At 33.6% G+C, this 15,543-nt stretch overlaps 1 protein-coding gene across 1 annotated transcript in view; it reads left to right on the plus strand.

The window, feature by feature from the left end:
- The window catches only part of TMPRSS11F (transmembrane serine protease 11F), a 125,467-nt gene that overhangs the window by 77,199 nt on the left and 32,725 nt on the right, over positions 1-15,543 (plus strand). Inside the window, exons 3-4 of the mRNA XM_054485450.1 lie at positions 4,852-5,003; positions 12,354-12,472. Of these exons, the coding sequence (XP_054341425.1) occupies positions 4,852-5,003; positions 12,354-12,472 (271 nt within the window). The remainder of the gene's footprint in view (positions 1-4,851; positions 5,004-12,353; positions 12,473-15,543) is intronic.

Here is a 15,543-nt window from a genome sequence, read left to right on the forward strand (position 1 = left end):
TTTACAACACATTTTACAAGGCCAGCATCACCTTGATACCTAAGAAGACAAAGATAACACAAGAAAAAAAAAAAACTACAGGCAAATTTCTTAGATAAACATTGATGCAAAAATGCTCAATAAAATATACTGAGTCTATTAACACATCAAAAATATTATACATCATGATCAAGTGGGATTTAACTCTGGCATGCAAGGCTGGTTTAACATACATACATCAATCAATGTGATGCATCACATTAGCAGAATGATAGATAAAAGCCTCATGATTATCTTCATTGAAAATATCTCTGACAAAGTTCAACATTATTTCTTGATAAAAATTCTCAACAGTTTCAGAATAGAAGGTGTATTAGTCCATTCTCACACTGCTATGAAGAAATACCTGAGACTGAGTAATTTATAAAGGGAAGAGGTGTGATTGACTCACAGTCCTGCAGGGCTGGGGAGCCCTCAGGAAACTTATAATCATGGCGGAAGGTGAAGCAAACACATCCTTCGCATGGCAATGGCAAGGAGAAGTACAGCGTGAAGGCAGGGAAAAGCACCTTATAAAACCATTAGATCTTGTAAGAACTCACTCACTATCATGAGAACAGCATGGAGGTAACCACCTCCCATGATTCAATTACCTCCCACCAGGTCCCTCCCATGACATGTAGGGATAATGGGAACTACAATTCAAGATGAGATTTGGATGGGGACACAGCCAAACCACATCAGAAGAGAAATTCCTCAACCCAATAAATGCCATTTATGAAAAACCTACAACCAATATCCTAATCAATGGGGAAAAACTGAATGCATTTCCACCAACATCTGTAAAAAGCAAGAATGCCCAGTCTTGCCACTTCTGTTCAACATAGTACTGGAACTACTGGCAAAAGGAGTCGGATAAGGAAAAGAAATAAATGGTATCCAAATCAGAAAGGAAAAAGTAAAATTATTTTGACATGATCTTAAATGAATAAATCCCAAAGATGCCACAAAACACTATTAGAACTAATAAGTGAATTTTATAAAGTTGCGTGTTACAAAATCAACATACAAAATCAGTATTATTTCAATACACAAATAACAACCTAATTGAAAAATAAATAAAGAAAACAATTCGATTTCCAATAGTATCAAAAATTTAAAAAATAATATACCTAGGATAAATTTAACCAAGGAAGTGAAAGATCTGTATGCCAAAACTATAAAATATGAAAGAAATAAAGACAATACCAATAAATGGAAAGATATCCTATGTTCTGAATCAGAAGAATTACTACTGTTAAAATGTCCATACTAGCCAAAGAAATATATAGATCTAACACAATCCCTATCAAAATCTCATTGGCATTCTTCATAGAAATAGAAAAAAAATCTCCCAAAGTTTGTATGGAGCCATAAAAGACCTTGAATAGCCAAAATAATTCTGAGAAAGAAAAAGTTTGAGACATCACACTTTCTGATTTAAAATTGTATTACAAAGCTATGTTAATCAAAACAGTGTGATGCTGGCATAAAGACAAACAGGCCAGTGTAACATAGTAGAGAGCTTAGAAATTAATTCTAACACACATGGTCAACTAATTTTTTTTTTTTTTGAGACAGGGTCTCATTCTGTCACCCAAACTGAAGTGCAGGGGCATGATCACAGCTCACTGCTCCTTTGACCTCCTGGGCTCAGGTGATCCTCCCACCTCAGCCTCTTAAGTATCTGGGACTACAGGCGTGTGCCACCACACCTGACTATTTTTTAAAAATTTTTTTTGTAGAGATAGTTTTGCCATGTTGCCCAGGCTGGCCTGAAACTCCTGGACTCAAGTGATCCACCCACCATGGCCTTTCAAAGTGTTGAGATTGTAGGCATGAGCCACTGTACCTGGCCGTGGTCAACTAATTTTTGACAAGGGCATCACAAGGACACAATAAGGAAAGGTTAGTTTCTGAATAAGTGGTATTTGTACCAATAAATGGTACTGGTATGGTAAATTAAACAAGATTTCCACATGCAAAAGAATGCAATTAAAACCTTATCTTACACCTTACAAAAAAAAAAATCAACTCAAAATTGGATAAAAGACCTAAATAGAAGACCAGAAACTACAAAACTTTCAGAAGAGAACGTAGGGTAAAAGCTCCTGGACATTGGCCTAGGCAATGATTTTTTGGGTATCACCCCAAAAGCTCAACCCACAAATGCAAAAGTAAATAAACGAGCAACATCAAACTTAAAAGCTTCTACACAGCAAAAGAAACAATTGATAAAATGAAAAAGCAGCCCACAGATTGGGAAAAATATTTGCAACCGTATATCTGAGAAAGGGTTAATATCTACAATTTATAAACAACTCATACAACCCAATAGTGGGGAAAAATAACCTGATTAAAAAATGTGCAAAAGACCTGAATAGACATTTCTCTAAAGAAGACATAAAAATGGTCAACAGTGTATGAAAAGGTTCTCAATATCATTAATCATCAAAAAAATGTAAGTGAAAACTAACATGAGATACCACTTCACACTCCTTAGGATGGCCATTACCAAAAAGTCAAAAGGTAACAAATGTTGACCAGGGTATGGAGAAAAGGGAACCTAGTTCAATGTTGCTGAGAATGTAGATTGGTACAGACATTATAAAAAACAGTATAATTTCTAAAGAAATTAAAAATATAACTACCATACAACCCAGCAATCTCTCTTCTGGGCTTATACCCAAAGGAAATGAAATCTTCATCTGGTAAAGATATCTGCACTCCCATGTTCATTGCTGCATTATTCACAATAGCTGAGATATGGAAACAACCTAAGTGTCCATTGACAGATGGATGGATAAGGAAGTTGTGGTAAATATATACAATGGAATTTTCCTGAGTCCCCCAAAAAACCAAGATCCTGCCATTTGCCATGCATGGATGAACCTGGAGGATATTAGCTAAGTGACATAAGCCAGAAACAGAGAGAAAAATATTGCATTATCTCTTAGATGTGTAATATTTTTTTAAAAATAAAAAATACAGAGATGCAAACAAAATGGTGGTTACAGGGGCAATTAAATGGGGGAGATGTCAGCCAGAGGATACAAAGTAGCAGATATGTTAGATGGAAAGTCTGGAGATCTAATGTACAACATGAGGACTATAGGTAATAAAATTGTATTCTATGTAGGATTCATGCTAAATGAGTAGATTTTAGTTGCTGTTGCCACAAAAACAAACAAAAAATGGTTACTAGGTGAGATGAAGGATAAGTGAATTTGTTTCACTGTAGTAACCGTTGTACTATCTATATGTATTCCTTAACATCATGTTATATACTTTAAATATACACAACAAAATTTATTTTTCTAAAAAAATGCTGTTGAAAGGTTCCATTTAGCATCCAACTCATTCATGTTTAAATGAACAAAAAATTGTCATGTACAAATCAGGAGAAACATATAGGAATTTTAAAGGCATTAGGGAATTTAAATGTCATCTAAATAACCTTTTTCAAAGCTTAAACCATTTATACATCTAACAAATATATCTAAAATATAGTCAAAATCTCAAAGTTTCTTGCATAATTAAGAATGCTCTGAATATATTTTGTTTTATTTATTATGCTTATTACAAGCTTTTCACAACAGCCTAACCAACACATTTCTTAACAATTTTCTGAAAACTTTGTTATTTTATTATGAACTTATTTTCCGCACTTAGGGTAAACATCACTTCCTTTGCATTTGGCTGGTGTCTGCATACTGTACCTGCCAGCTACACTTCAAAACACATAAATGGGCATTTGGTAAAACTTATTTCAACTTCCACATTAGACAGAAGGCAACATTCCAGTTACATCAGACTGCAAATAGCTAATCACTAGGCAGAAGAAACTTATTTTAAAATCAAATGTGACTGTGATTTTTTAAAAAGTCCCTTTACAACAATGCAGTGTTACCATGATGTGATATTTGGCTGTCAACCACTTACATTTTGTTAAACTTGATTCTTGTTATTTCGTACTTCTTGAAGGGATCAGAGTACAGTAATGAAACCCACAAAATTAAGGGGGGAAATGGAATGGGAATAATAAAACAATTATAGCAGCCATAGTATTCACAAGCTACATACTCAAACTACTTATTGCAATAGATTTTGGAAATAGAGACTTCGATTATGGGTGAGAACGGTATTTCACATAAGTACATAGTAACTTTTTCATTTTTTCTCTAGGTTATGTAATTCTAACCTTAACAGTTGCTTTATTAGAATCATATAAACAGATATTAGTGATACAACTAAAATAAAATGAGTCAAAGAGAAAGGCCATAAAACAGATACTTTTCATTTGGTTCAGACCCAGACCCAAGTCTAAGGACAGCAAATTGCTCTTTATTAACTATATTGATGTCTTTATTGGAAACACTATTCTCCTTTAATATTCCTCATCTTGCCTGGAGTCACAGTCATTTACCTGGACATCCAAACAAGTGGACCATTAATCCTTTTCTTGTCCCACAGCTGATCAGTCATTCAACAAAGAAATTGTTAAGCTTATTTAAAAAGTAGTTATATTAAAATCTAAAAGCCAGTCTTTGTGTTTCACTACCAAAGTTTTAAATTGCCAATAAGCTTCATAAAATACAGTGGGAAGATATCCTCACTTGGATGTCAACATGAGCAGAACTTTGTCTAAAACTCACTCTGTGATTGGGGTTTTGGTGGGGGGATATGCAAATTAAAACCTACTGCTCTTTTCAAGGTCTAAATTGCTCACTGTTATTTAGCAGTATAAACTATTTTCATAGAGGAACATAGTAAGTAAATATAAAGTTGAACTATAATGAATTTTTATTGTCTCTTTTCTTTCTATTATCACAGACCTGTTGAATTTTCAGAAGCTGAATTCTCACGAGTTGAATATCAAAGAAAACAGCAATTTTGGGACTCAGTACGGCTAGCTCTTTTCACATTGGCAATTGTAGCAATCATGGGAATTGCAATTGGTATTGTTACTCATTTTGTTGTTGAGGGTAAGTATCCAGGTCACAGTTCCATTGCCTAAGTACTCCATGAGTTCGTATCTTGAAATTTTCTGTTGTATAAAAAGTGACATTTGCATGATACTAACATTTTAATTACCAGTCTTTTACTGATGTTAAATTATAGTTTGCCTCTCTATTGAGCTCTGTGTTACATATTTCCACCCAGTTAACTTTGTAATAAGCATTGCATTGATAGACATATCTAAAAGAAACACATAAAAAAGAGAAAGAAGAATGAAAAGATCATCTTTCGCATAAAGACAAATTACATAATGTGCTGAGAGGTTAGTATACTCTTCTCAGAATCAGTATATTAATGAGTTGCCTCAAGAAAAGCTCAGGATATAGGAAGAGTTATCTGAAAAATACCTTTAAAGGGCTAAAGACCAAGCATTATTTTTGAAGAAAAAAACATTTTTTATGACTGTGGGAAGAAGGAAAAGCTCAGAATTAATTCCTAATTATACATGCAAAAATGGAGAGTCAGTATCATAGTTGAGCCAAATGACAATCAACTAAGATTCATTTACCTTTGTCTTTGGTTTCTATATTTTCCTCTTTTTTTTTTGGGACAGATTCTTGCATTATCACCCAGGCTGGAGTGCAGTAACACGATCCCAGCTCATTGCAGCCTCCACTTCCCAGGTTCAAGAAATTCTCCTGCCTCAGCCTCCTGAGTAGCTAGGATTATAGGCACCTGCCACTACGCTCAGTTAATTTTTGTATTTTTAGTAGAGTTGAGGTTTTACCATGTTGGCCAGGCTGGTCTCGAACTTGCGACCTCAGGTGATCCGCTCGACTCGGCCTCCCAAAGTGCTGGGATTACAGGCATCAGCCACCATGCCCGGCCGATTTCTGCATTTTTAATCACAGGTGATTGAGACTTAAAATTTTAGGCACTCATATCAGTCATAGCAATAAAACCACATTTGAAAGATCCAAAGAAGAAATGAAATATTGTCCAACATGCCCAGTTTACCTTCCTACCCTCATTATTGGGGGATTGATAATATCCCTTCCTTAGACTCTCATAAAATGAAAGCATAAGCCAAGTTACCCTATACAATTTCATCTTTTGTTAGTATTGGTTTAGAAGGTAATGAAATAGTTTTGTTTTAAAAATTCGCTTCACTCCCAATGCTTAAAAAAGAAAAAAACGAAGCAATAGTAAAAATAATGACAAAAAAAGCATTTTAGCCATTAAAAAAATCTTAGAGGTTGTCATAGGCTGAATAATGCCCCATTCCCATGCAAAGATGTCCATGTCCTAATTCTTAGAATCTGCGGATGTTACCTTATGTAGCAAAAAGGCCTTTCCAGATGTCATTAAACTAATAATTTTAAGATGGGACATTATCCTGGATATTTTGAATAGGTCCTAAATATAACTGCAAGGGTCCTAATAGAAGGGAGGAAAGAAGGTCAAACGAGGAAGAACAACAAAAGCAAGAGGAGAATGGGATGATGTAAAATGGGACCATCAGCAAAGGAATGAGGGTAGTCTCTAGAAAAAGGCAATAAATAAATTCTCCCCTTACAGCCTCTAGAAGGAACCAGCCCTGCCAACTTTTTGATTTTAGCTTTGTAAAACTCACATATGATATGTGACCTCCAGAACTGTAGGAGTATAAATTTGTGTTGTTTTAAGTCACCAAACCTGTATAGTAATTTGTTATAGCAGCAGTAGACAACTAATACAGGTTAACACCCAAGAATTTGAGTGTTCTATCTCCAAGACTTTCCTGACTGCAGATAATTGAAAAGTTGCCTGACTACAGATGGACATTTAGGAAGAGAGAGGAGAAAGTAGACCATAACAAAAGTTAAACAAGTAGAATGGGATAAAATAGAGGTATATAAGATGATGCAGTTTTTAAAGGAACACACCTATTTTTATAGCAGAAGGAATTCAGTGAAGGAAATTACATTCTAGTAACCAGGGAAACAACAGAGGACAAATTATTTCTAAAACATTACTTTTGTAGATTGTATATGAATAGATCTGAAAGACAGTGGAGTAAAAATTATCAATAATTGTGAAATAATTACAATAGAAATAAGGATTTTAGCAGATGTAGTGGTGAAAGTCACATCACCAGGATGGAAGTGTATTTGATGGAGTTGTTTTCATTCTAAAGATCTCAGTAATTATGAATGATCAGCTTTCAGTGTATTATAATTCTGACCAGTTGTCCACTGTTTTTAAAACTGGGCAATTTTTAAATAAGAATTAAGAAAAATCAGTGACTTTTGAATATGGTTGATTTATCAGTGCCCTTCAGCCAGAGATCACAGGAATACATCTTCAGATATATACAAAGGAAAAAGAACATATGCCATGGAGAACCACAGGCTGTATAGTAAAAGATTGTTTAAACGAATGCACTGTAAGATTTTGGCTTGTCTTAGGTGATTCAGGGGGAGGGTTGAAGGAACTGGATCTTTTCTCTGAACTGGATTTTATCTGATTGCTGTCAGAAACCTGGAATAATGCTATGATCGAGTATCTTACTAAATCCTATTTAGAAGGTTAACAATGAAGTGTCTAAAGCTGTAATTTGGTAGAGAAACAGTCGTCACTTCTATTGGCTAAAATAGGGACATGTTCCATTTTTGTTTTGTTTTATTGTTTTAGACAGTGTTCTTGTTTTTGTCTGAGTTCAGACATATTATGGAATGGTCCTTTTTTTTTTTTGTCTTCATCAATTATGGTCACAGAACGGCTTTGTCTGATGTTGATGTTCAACAGAAATACCAAAACTCAGCTCTTGGATATCAGGAGCTACCTTTTCCTTCTCAGGTTTTATATTTACAACTCCGTAAAATTTTTCAGTGCTACTTGGGTATCATTTTAAAAAACAATTACTGTGTTATTAATTGACTTAAATGCTTGATAGAATTCATGTCTCTATTTATTACTTGACATGATGAAAAGACTTTTAGATTAATGTGTGCTTATTATCCTCAGGATTTCCATTTGGATTCTTATTGATTATTTCCTCAAAGAGAAAGAAAATATCTTAAAACGAAATCCCATTTGAACATTAAGTGAACATAACAGCATTGTACATATTTTTTTGAGGCTTGCATCTACTCAACATTGTTGCAAGCATCATCAGCCTTGTTGAAGGTAGCTTTAGTCTGTTTTTTTATTGACTGATATTCATTATCTTAAATATTCCATAATTTACTTATCTATTCAGATACTTATAGACTTTCAGGTTGTTCCAGGTTTTAGTCATTAAAGCAATACTGCTGTAAATATTTTTATACATAGATCTTGGTACACACATCCAAGAGTTTGTCTAGGAACTATGCAGATGCAGAACCACTGGGTCATTGGACATATGCTTTTTTTATTTTTATTTTTTTGAGATGGAGTCTTGCTGTGTCGCCCAGGCTGTAGTGCAATGGCACAGTCTTGGTTCACTGCAACCTCTGCCTCCCAGGTTCAAGCAATTCTGCCTCAGCCTCCCGAGTAGCCGGGATTACAGGCGCCCACCACCATGCCCAGATAATTTTTGTGTTTTTAGTAGAGATGGGGTTTCACCGTGTTGATGAGGCCGGTCTCTAACTCCTGACCTCGTGATCTGCCTGCCTTGGCCTCCCAAAGTGCTGGGATTACAGGCATGAGCCACCGCTTCTGGCCAGGGCATGTGCTTTTTTATCATCATGGATAATACCAAACTGTTTTCTACCAGCACTGCATCTCAGTTCCCATTGCTCCATATCCTCACCAACATTTAGTGTTGCCATAGCTTTTTATATTTGCTAATTTGGTGTAGGTTATAGCATCATCATAATCTTAATTTGCATTTATCTGTTCTACAATGATGTTGAGGGTCTGTCCATGTCTCAGTCAGTCATTTGGATTTTCTGCTATTGTGAAGTGCCTTTTTAAGTCGTTTTCTCATTTTGTATTGAGTCATCTGTTTTTTCTTATTGATTTCAAAGAGCTCTCTCTGGATATATATATTCATTGTCAGTTGTATGTATTAGAAATATCCTCTTCCAGTGAAAAATTATATACACATATATGTATACACAAATCTTATATATAATACATATTATGTGTTATACATATAATATACATATATTTTTATGTATTATAATGATGTATATATATATAATGCTGCCTTCATAACTGTGTAAAGCTCTTTTGAAATTAATGAATAAAATAACAATCACTACTATTCACATGAAATACGACACTAACTAAAAAAATTCAAACACTAAATTTGCCAGTTGTCTCAGTATTTTTTGTGTTTGTTGGTTTTGTTGTTTAGTTACTGGAATTATATAGTAAATTATATTTTCAACAAGCATTTTCATGATCCAGATAAATTTTTCAGGATTTTTAAGAATCAATTGTTATACCACTTGTTATGGGGTAAAAAAAAAATGCTTTGTAGAGTTGCATGAAATATTTTAAAGATTTTAGTATTTAGAATTATGTTTTAACAAAATCCAGAAACCCAATTATCTAAAGCTCTTTTTAAAGTTTGGTTTCTTGAAAACCTAAAGAGTAAAATTTGCATTGAGATAGCATCACTTGTCTTCCTGTTCTACAGGGCTGGATCCACTTCCAGGAATGTAGGGTTTATATTTTCCCACAAAATGTTATTCTCCCTTGAAATCCCAAGAGCCAAGCATACCTTGGTTTTAATCTCAGGTTCACCATAAATTAGTTAGGTGATCTTCAGCAAACTTCTTTTCTACTTCACTAAGCTTCAGTACTCTTATGTAAAGGGGTATACTATTATTTTTACTTCAGAAAATTGTTGTGATGATTAAATTAGATTTGTGTTTTCACACAGTGCATGTTATATAGTAATTTCTCACAAATATTTGCCATTATTAAATTGGATTTCTACAATGGCTTCCTAATTGATCTTTTATAAAACCTTATTTAATGATGAATTTCTTCACTGGTGAAATGAGCTGAGCATATAATAAAGATTCAATAAATGGCAAATATGTTCTCTGCATATAAGGACAATTCAATAAAGGAAAGATATTATTAATTAATACAAAAGTTCAACATTAACATAATTGCTATAGTATAGTGACTAATATAGTTATGCTTCATATATAACTTATATTTTTAGCACTTTTAAAAGCACTTAAAGTATATATTAAAATCACTCTTACTTCTACGTGATTCCAGAATATGCTTTTGCCTAACAGGGAAATTCTTAAAGACAATATAGGGATATATATATGATAATGAATAGAATAGCTGTGTCACTCTGGGGTCAATCTTAATTTTAATCTTTTTTTTGTAATAAAACTTTAATTGTGAAATCTTATCAAGATGTGCCTTGAGAAGTAGCTTGAATTCATTAAATTTAATAAGATAATATATGTGAGAGCTGATTAGACAGAGTTTAGTGTATGTTAGGAACTTGGTAAATATTGATTAATTCATCCACGCATCCATCAGTAAAAATAAAGAAATAACATTTATCAGCAAAACAGCCAAATAGATTGTAAACTGTTGTGGTAAAATGTCACCCCGATTCATATTTCTTGACATCTCATTTTGAATGAACAAAATGTATTTTTTTAAAGAAGTAAGATAATGCTTAGAATCAATTTTGTAAGTGGAACAAAAAGATGCAAAATTGTGGTGATAAGCTATCTCAGCCAAGTAAAACAATTATTTTAACAGAATAAATAAAAAACAAAATTATAACATCAATTACTTCTAGATATTACACTTACAGATTTTTATTCTCTTGTATATAATTTTCTGGTAATTCCAGATTTTCTGATATAGCATTTATGATCTAAAAAATGTTTTTAAATGAATGTTTGTTTTTAACATTTAAAAAAATTTAAATGAATATTTAAATGTTTTCAACATTTAAAAAATGTTTTAAAATGAATGTTTAAAATGCAGTAAGAGATTGGAGATTTGGCCAGGTGTGGTGGCTCACACCTGTAATCCCAGCACTTTGGGAGGCCAAGGCTCAAGGATCACTTGAGGTCAGGAGTTCGAGACCAGCCTGGCCAGCACGGTGAAACTGTTCTCTATTAAAAATACAAAAATTAGTCGGGTGTGGTGGCGTGCCCCTGTAATCCCAGCTACTCAGGAAGCTGAGGCAAGAGAATCACTTGAACCTAGGAGGTGGAGGTTGCAGTGAGCTGGAATAGTGCCATTGCACTCCAGCTGGGGCAACAGAGTGAGACTCCCTCTCAAAAAGAGGGAGAGAGAGAGAGAGAGAGAGATTAGAGATTAAATGGGTTATAGTTACAGGATTTAAAGACTGAAAAATTAATTGGATATTGGAAATGAGGATGAAACCAAGCCTTGGGTGACCATGTGGATGTTAGAGCTGTTCACAAAGATAGAAAATATAGGAAGTGGAGCAGGTTTAAGTAAATAAGGGAGTAAATGATTATTTCACTTTGAAAATATATTAGAGGTGCCTATTTAATGTGCAATAAGCAGTCTTCTGAAGTCAGTTGATGTAGAATTGAAACTCATGACAAAGATTTGGTCTGAAGATAAAGAATTTAGGAGTCATCAATAAATAGTTAGTGGGTAAGGCCATCCCAGTTAAGATTACCAAAAAGTACTTAATATGACCAGGTCAAAGGCAGAATCTTTGAATGCCAAGGAGAAGGGTGGAAATAAAGAGCTCACCAAGATAACTGCAACGTGTGGCCAGGGAGGAGGAAGAAAACTAGAAGATGGCTTCATAAAACCAAAGATAGGTTTTCAGGGAACATGATGAAGGCTACAAGGAAATCAAGGAGTAAAACAAACAAACAAAACCATGAAAGACATTACAACGGCTGTCCTTGACAAAGACAGCTTTAGTGGTGTGTTAGGAACAGATTGCAGAGAATTAGGGAATGAATGGGAAAAAAAGAAGGTGAAAACAATAAATATGGACTTCTGCTTAAGTAAGCTTAGCAGTAACATAAAAAAATTTGACAGCTTGTTCAATGTATCTTCATAATACAGCTTATGTCTGATATATCTGTTAGCAATTCTTTGAGGGAACTGATGACATTTATATGACTTTCAGCAATTGCTTTAGATATTATCTTTCCACTGTATGTTGCATGTCCAATTTTATGACTATTTTGATATGCATAAATATCTATAAATGGAGTGTTATGTATGAGTACTTTGGGATCAGAATTTTTTATTTTAACCAGCAGCAGTGGTGAAATTACAGAATATGTGAAAAGTGTCTGCAAGAATTTTTGCACTAAGTAGAAATAAACTGCATTGTTGTAGCCTATTTAGCAGGTGTGGGCAAGACATAGGGGACAAAACAACTTATTACCTTTAACCATGAGACTTCTGTTTGTTTTACCTTTCAGATGATAAGTCTTTCTATTACCTTGCCTCTTTTAAAGTCACAAATATCAAATATAAAGAAAATTATGGCATAAGATCTTCAAGAGAGTTTATAGAAAGGAGTCATCAGATTGAAAGAATGGTAAGCTCAACAGAAATTTTAAATGTTTATTAATGTGTCTTTTGCATCACTTTGAACGTGGGTGTTATATAGGAACTGAGTCTCAATTTCTTCTTTTGTATAATGGAGATAATATAGTATGTAAGTCATATAGTCGTGAGGATTAAATTGCTTAATATGTATAAAATATTCAGTATACTGTGTGCACCATCAAATGTATATAGTAGATTAGAGCAGGCAACTAATTAACTCCTGAGAAATTGTTGGTGGAAACAAATGTTTCTCTATTTTTAACTCTTGATTTTATCTTTTTCGATTCATTTTCTTTATTCTTTTTTAACATAAGAATATAGAATTGCCACAATCAGCTTAACAGTTTGTTTATTTTGACAGCACTTAAAAAGATTATATAAAAAGACATGGTATATCTATAATTCTTGATATTAATCTTAAATCTAGTTATGACTCACATATTTTGTTTTTTAAATAGCTTATGTATTTATCAAGTTATTTCTAATTTTTTAAGTATATTGGGTGAGCCATCTCCTTAACTGTCATAGCAGAAAGGCAAAGAGAATAGTCTTCCATTTTTTGTCCCATGAAAAGCATGGCTATGGAGATCATAGATTTGTTTAGCAAAATGCAGTATATTAGCTTGGATTGTAGTCTTTTAAACTGATAAGAGTTATTCTAGAACCAAGAATTAATGGCCAAATAGAAAGAGCACTATGTTAATACAATTCTTTATGATTAGCTTCAGACACTGATCTCCTTTAATAAAAGATGAGAACTTTAGCATTCCCATTCTCCCTCACTATACTATCCTTTCTCTGTATTATTCACAATGTGAGAAAATATTTACAATTTATCCGTTATTTACATAAGTTGATTTTAAATGTTGAAAAGCAATAAGAGCATTTCCATTTCCATGGCTATTCAAATAGAGTTTTTGTTTTTTACAATTATTACCACAGTTCTTATGCCATTCAAATAATGTTCCTGGAATTAAGTATGAATATATTTTCTCTCTCTTTCGTGTGTGTGTAACCCCTCTACCATTTTACTGTATTATCAGACATTTCCAAGGTCTTGATATTTCTTTAAATCTTCTTTTCTAAAACCTTATGTTTCCTGTTCAATTTCAATTAGTTGCACTGTAGGTCCACTTTACGAAGGTAAACCTAACCAGGACAGGACTGCATGCTTTTGTGAGATCCATTGCTTCTTGCATCCCATGTTTTCACTGATATAGTAAGATATGCCCTCAAGTACCTTTTCTAAGAAAAAGTTCATGGGATGTAAAATTTATGAATTATTTCATACTGAAAAAATCCTGTATTCTGTATTTCACTCAGTTGAAAGTTTGGATGCACAACTTTAAATCGAAAATCATTTCCCTAAAAGTTCATGTAATGTGATGCCTCTGCCTTTTTTCTTTTTGCTTAGGATTGCTTTGGTGATTTGGACCCTTTTTTGGTTCCGTATAAGTTTCAGAATAGCTTTTTTTTTTCTAATTCTGTAAAAAGTGATCTTGGTACTTTGATAAAAATAGTGTTAAGTCTCTAAATTGCTTTGGGCAGTATGGTCATCTTAATGGTATTGATTCTTCCAATCCATGATCATGTCTATGAGACAACGTTTGTTTTGTCTCTGATTTCTTTCAGCAGCGTTTCGTAGTTCTCCTTGTAGGGATCATTTACCTCTTCGATTAGATGTATTCCTAGGTATTTTATTCTTTTTGTGACTATTGTAGATGGAATTGCATCTTGATATTGCTGTCAGCTTGAATATTATTGGTGTTTTAAAATGCTACTAATTGTTTTATGTTGATTTTTTGTATCCTGAAACTTTAATGAAGTTTATCAATTCTGGGAGTTTTTTTGTGAAGTCTTTGTTTTCTATACATAGAATCATATCATTTGTGAAGATAGATTGTTTAACTACTTCTTTTTCTATTTGGATGATTTTACTTTTTTCTCTTGCCTCATTACTCTGCGTAGGACTTCTAGTACTATGTTGAATAGGAGTGGAGAGAGTGGGCATCCTTATTTTGTTCCAGTTCTCAAGGGGAATGGTTCCAGCTTTTGCCCATTCGGTGTGATATTGGCTGTGGGTCTGTCATAGATAGCTCTTATTATTTTGACATATGTTCCTTCAATGCCTAGTTTGTTGAGGGTTTTTATCAGGAAGGGATGTTGGATTTTATCAAAAGCTTTTTCTGCATCTATTGGGATGATCATTCTGTTTTTAATTCTGTTCATATGGTGAATCACATTTATTGATTTGTGTATGTTGAGCCACTTGCATCCCAGGAATAAAGCCTACTTGATTGTGGCAAATTAACTTTTCGTGCAGCTTGATTTGGTTTGCTGGTATTTGGTTGAGGATGTTTGCGTCTATGTTTATAAGGAGTATTGGCCTGATATTTTCTTTTTTCATGTGTCTTTGTCAAATTTTGGTATAGGATGATGCTAGCTTTGTAGAATGAATTAGGGAGGACTCCTTTCTTCCTGATGTTTTGGATGATTTCAGTAGGATTGGTACCCATTTTTCTGTGTGTGTCTGGTACAATTTGGCTGTGAATTCATCTGGTCCAGGGATTTTGTTTGTTTGTAGGTTTTTTATTACTGATTTAGTGTCAGAACTCGTTATTGGTCTGTTCAGGTTTTCAATTTCTACTTGGTTCGATCATGGAGGTTATATGTTACCAATAATTTATCTATTTCCTCTGGGTTTTCTAATTTACATGCATGGGGTGTTCATAATAGACTGAGTATTTCTGTGGGATTGGTTGTAATGTCAACTTTGTCATTTCTGATTGTACTTATGTGGATTGTCTCTCTTTTTTTCTAATTTAGATAGCTATCAGTCTTGTTTATTCTTTCAATAAACCAAAAATTTGGTTTTGTTGATCTTTTTTTACAGACTTTTGTGTCTCAATTTAGTTTTGTTCTGCTCTGATTTTAATTGTCTTTTATTTTGCTAGCTTTGGTGTTGGTTTGTTGTTGTTTTTCTAGTTTCTCTATGTGCATTGTTAGATTGCTAATTTTAGATCTTTCGAACTTATTGGTGTAGGTGTTTAGTGCTATAGA

The sequence above is a fragment of the Pongo pygmaeus genome, chromosome 3 (genome assembly GCF_028885625.2).
Source record: "Pongo pygmaeus isolate AG05252 chromosome 3, NHGRI_mPonPyg2-v2.0_pri, whole genome shotgun sequence".
Taxonomy (NCBI): Eukaryota; Metazoa; Chordata; class Mammalia; order Primates; family Hominidae; genus Pongo; species Pongo pygmaeus.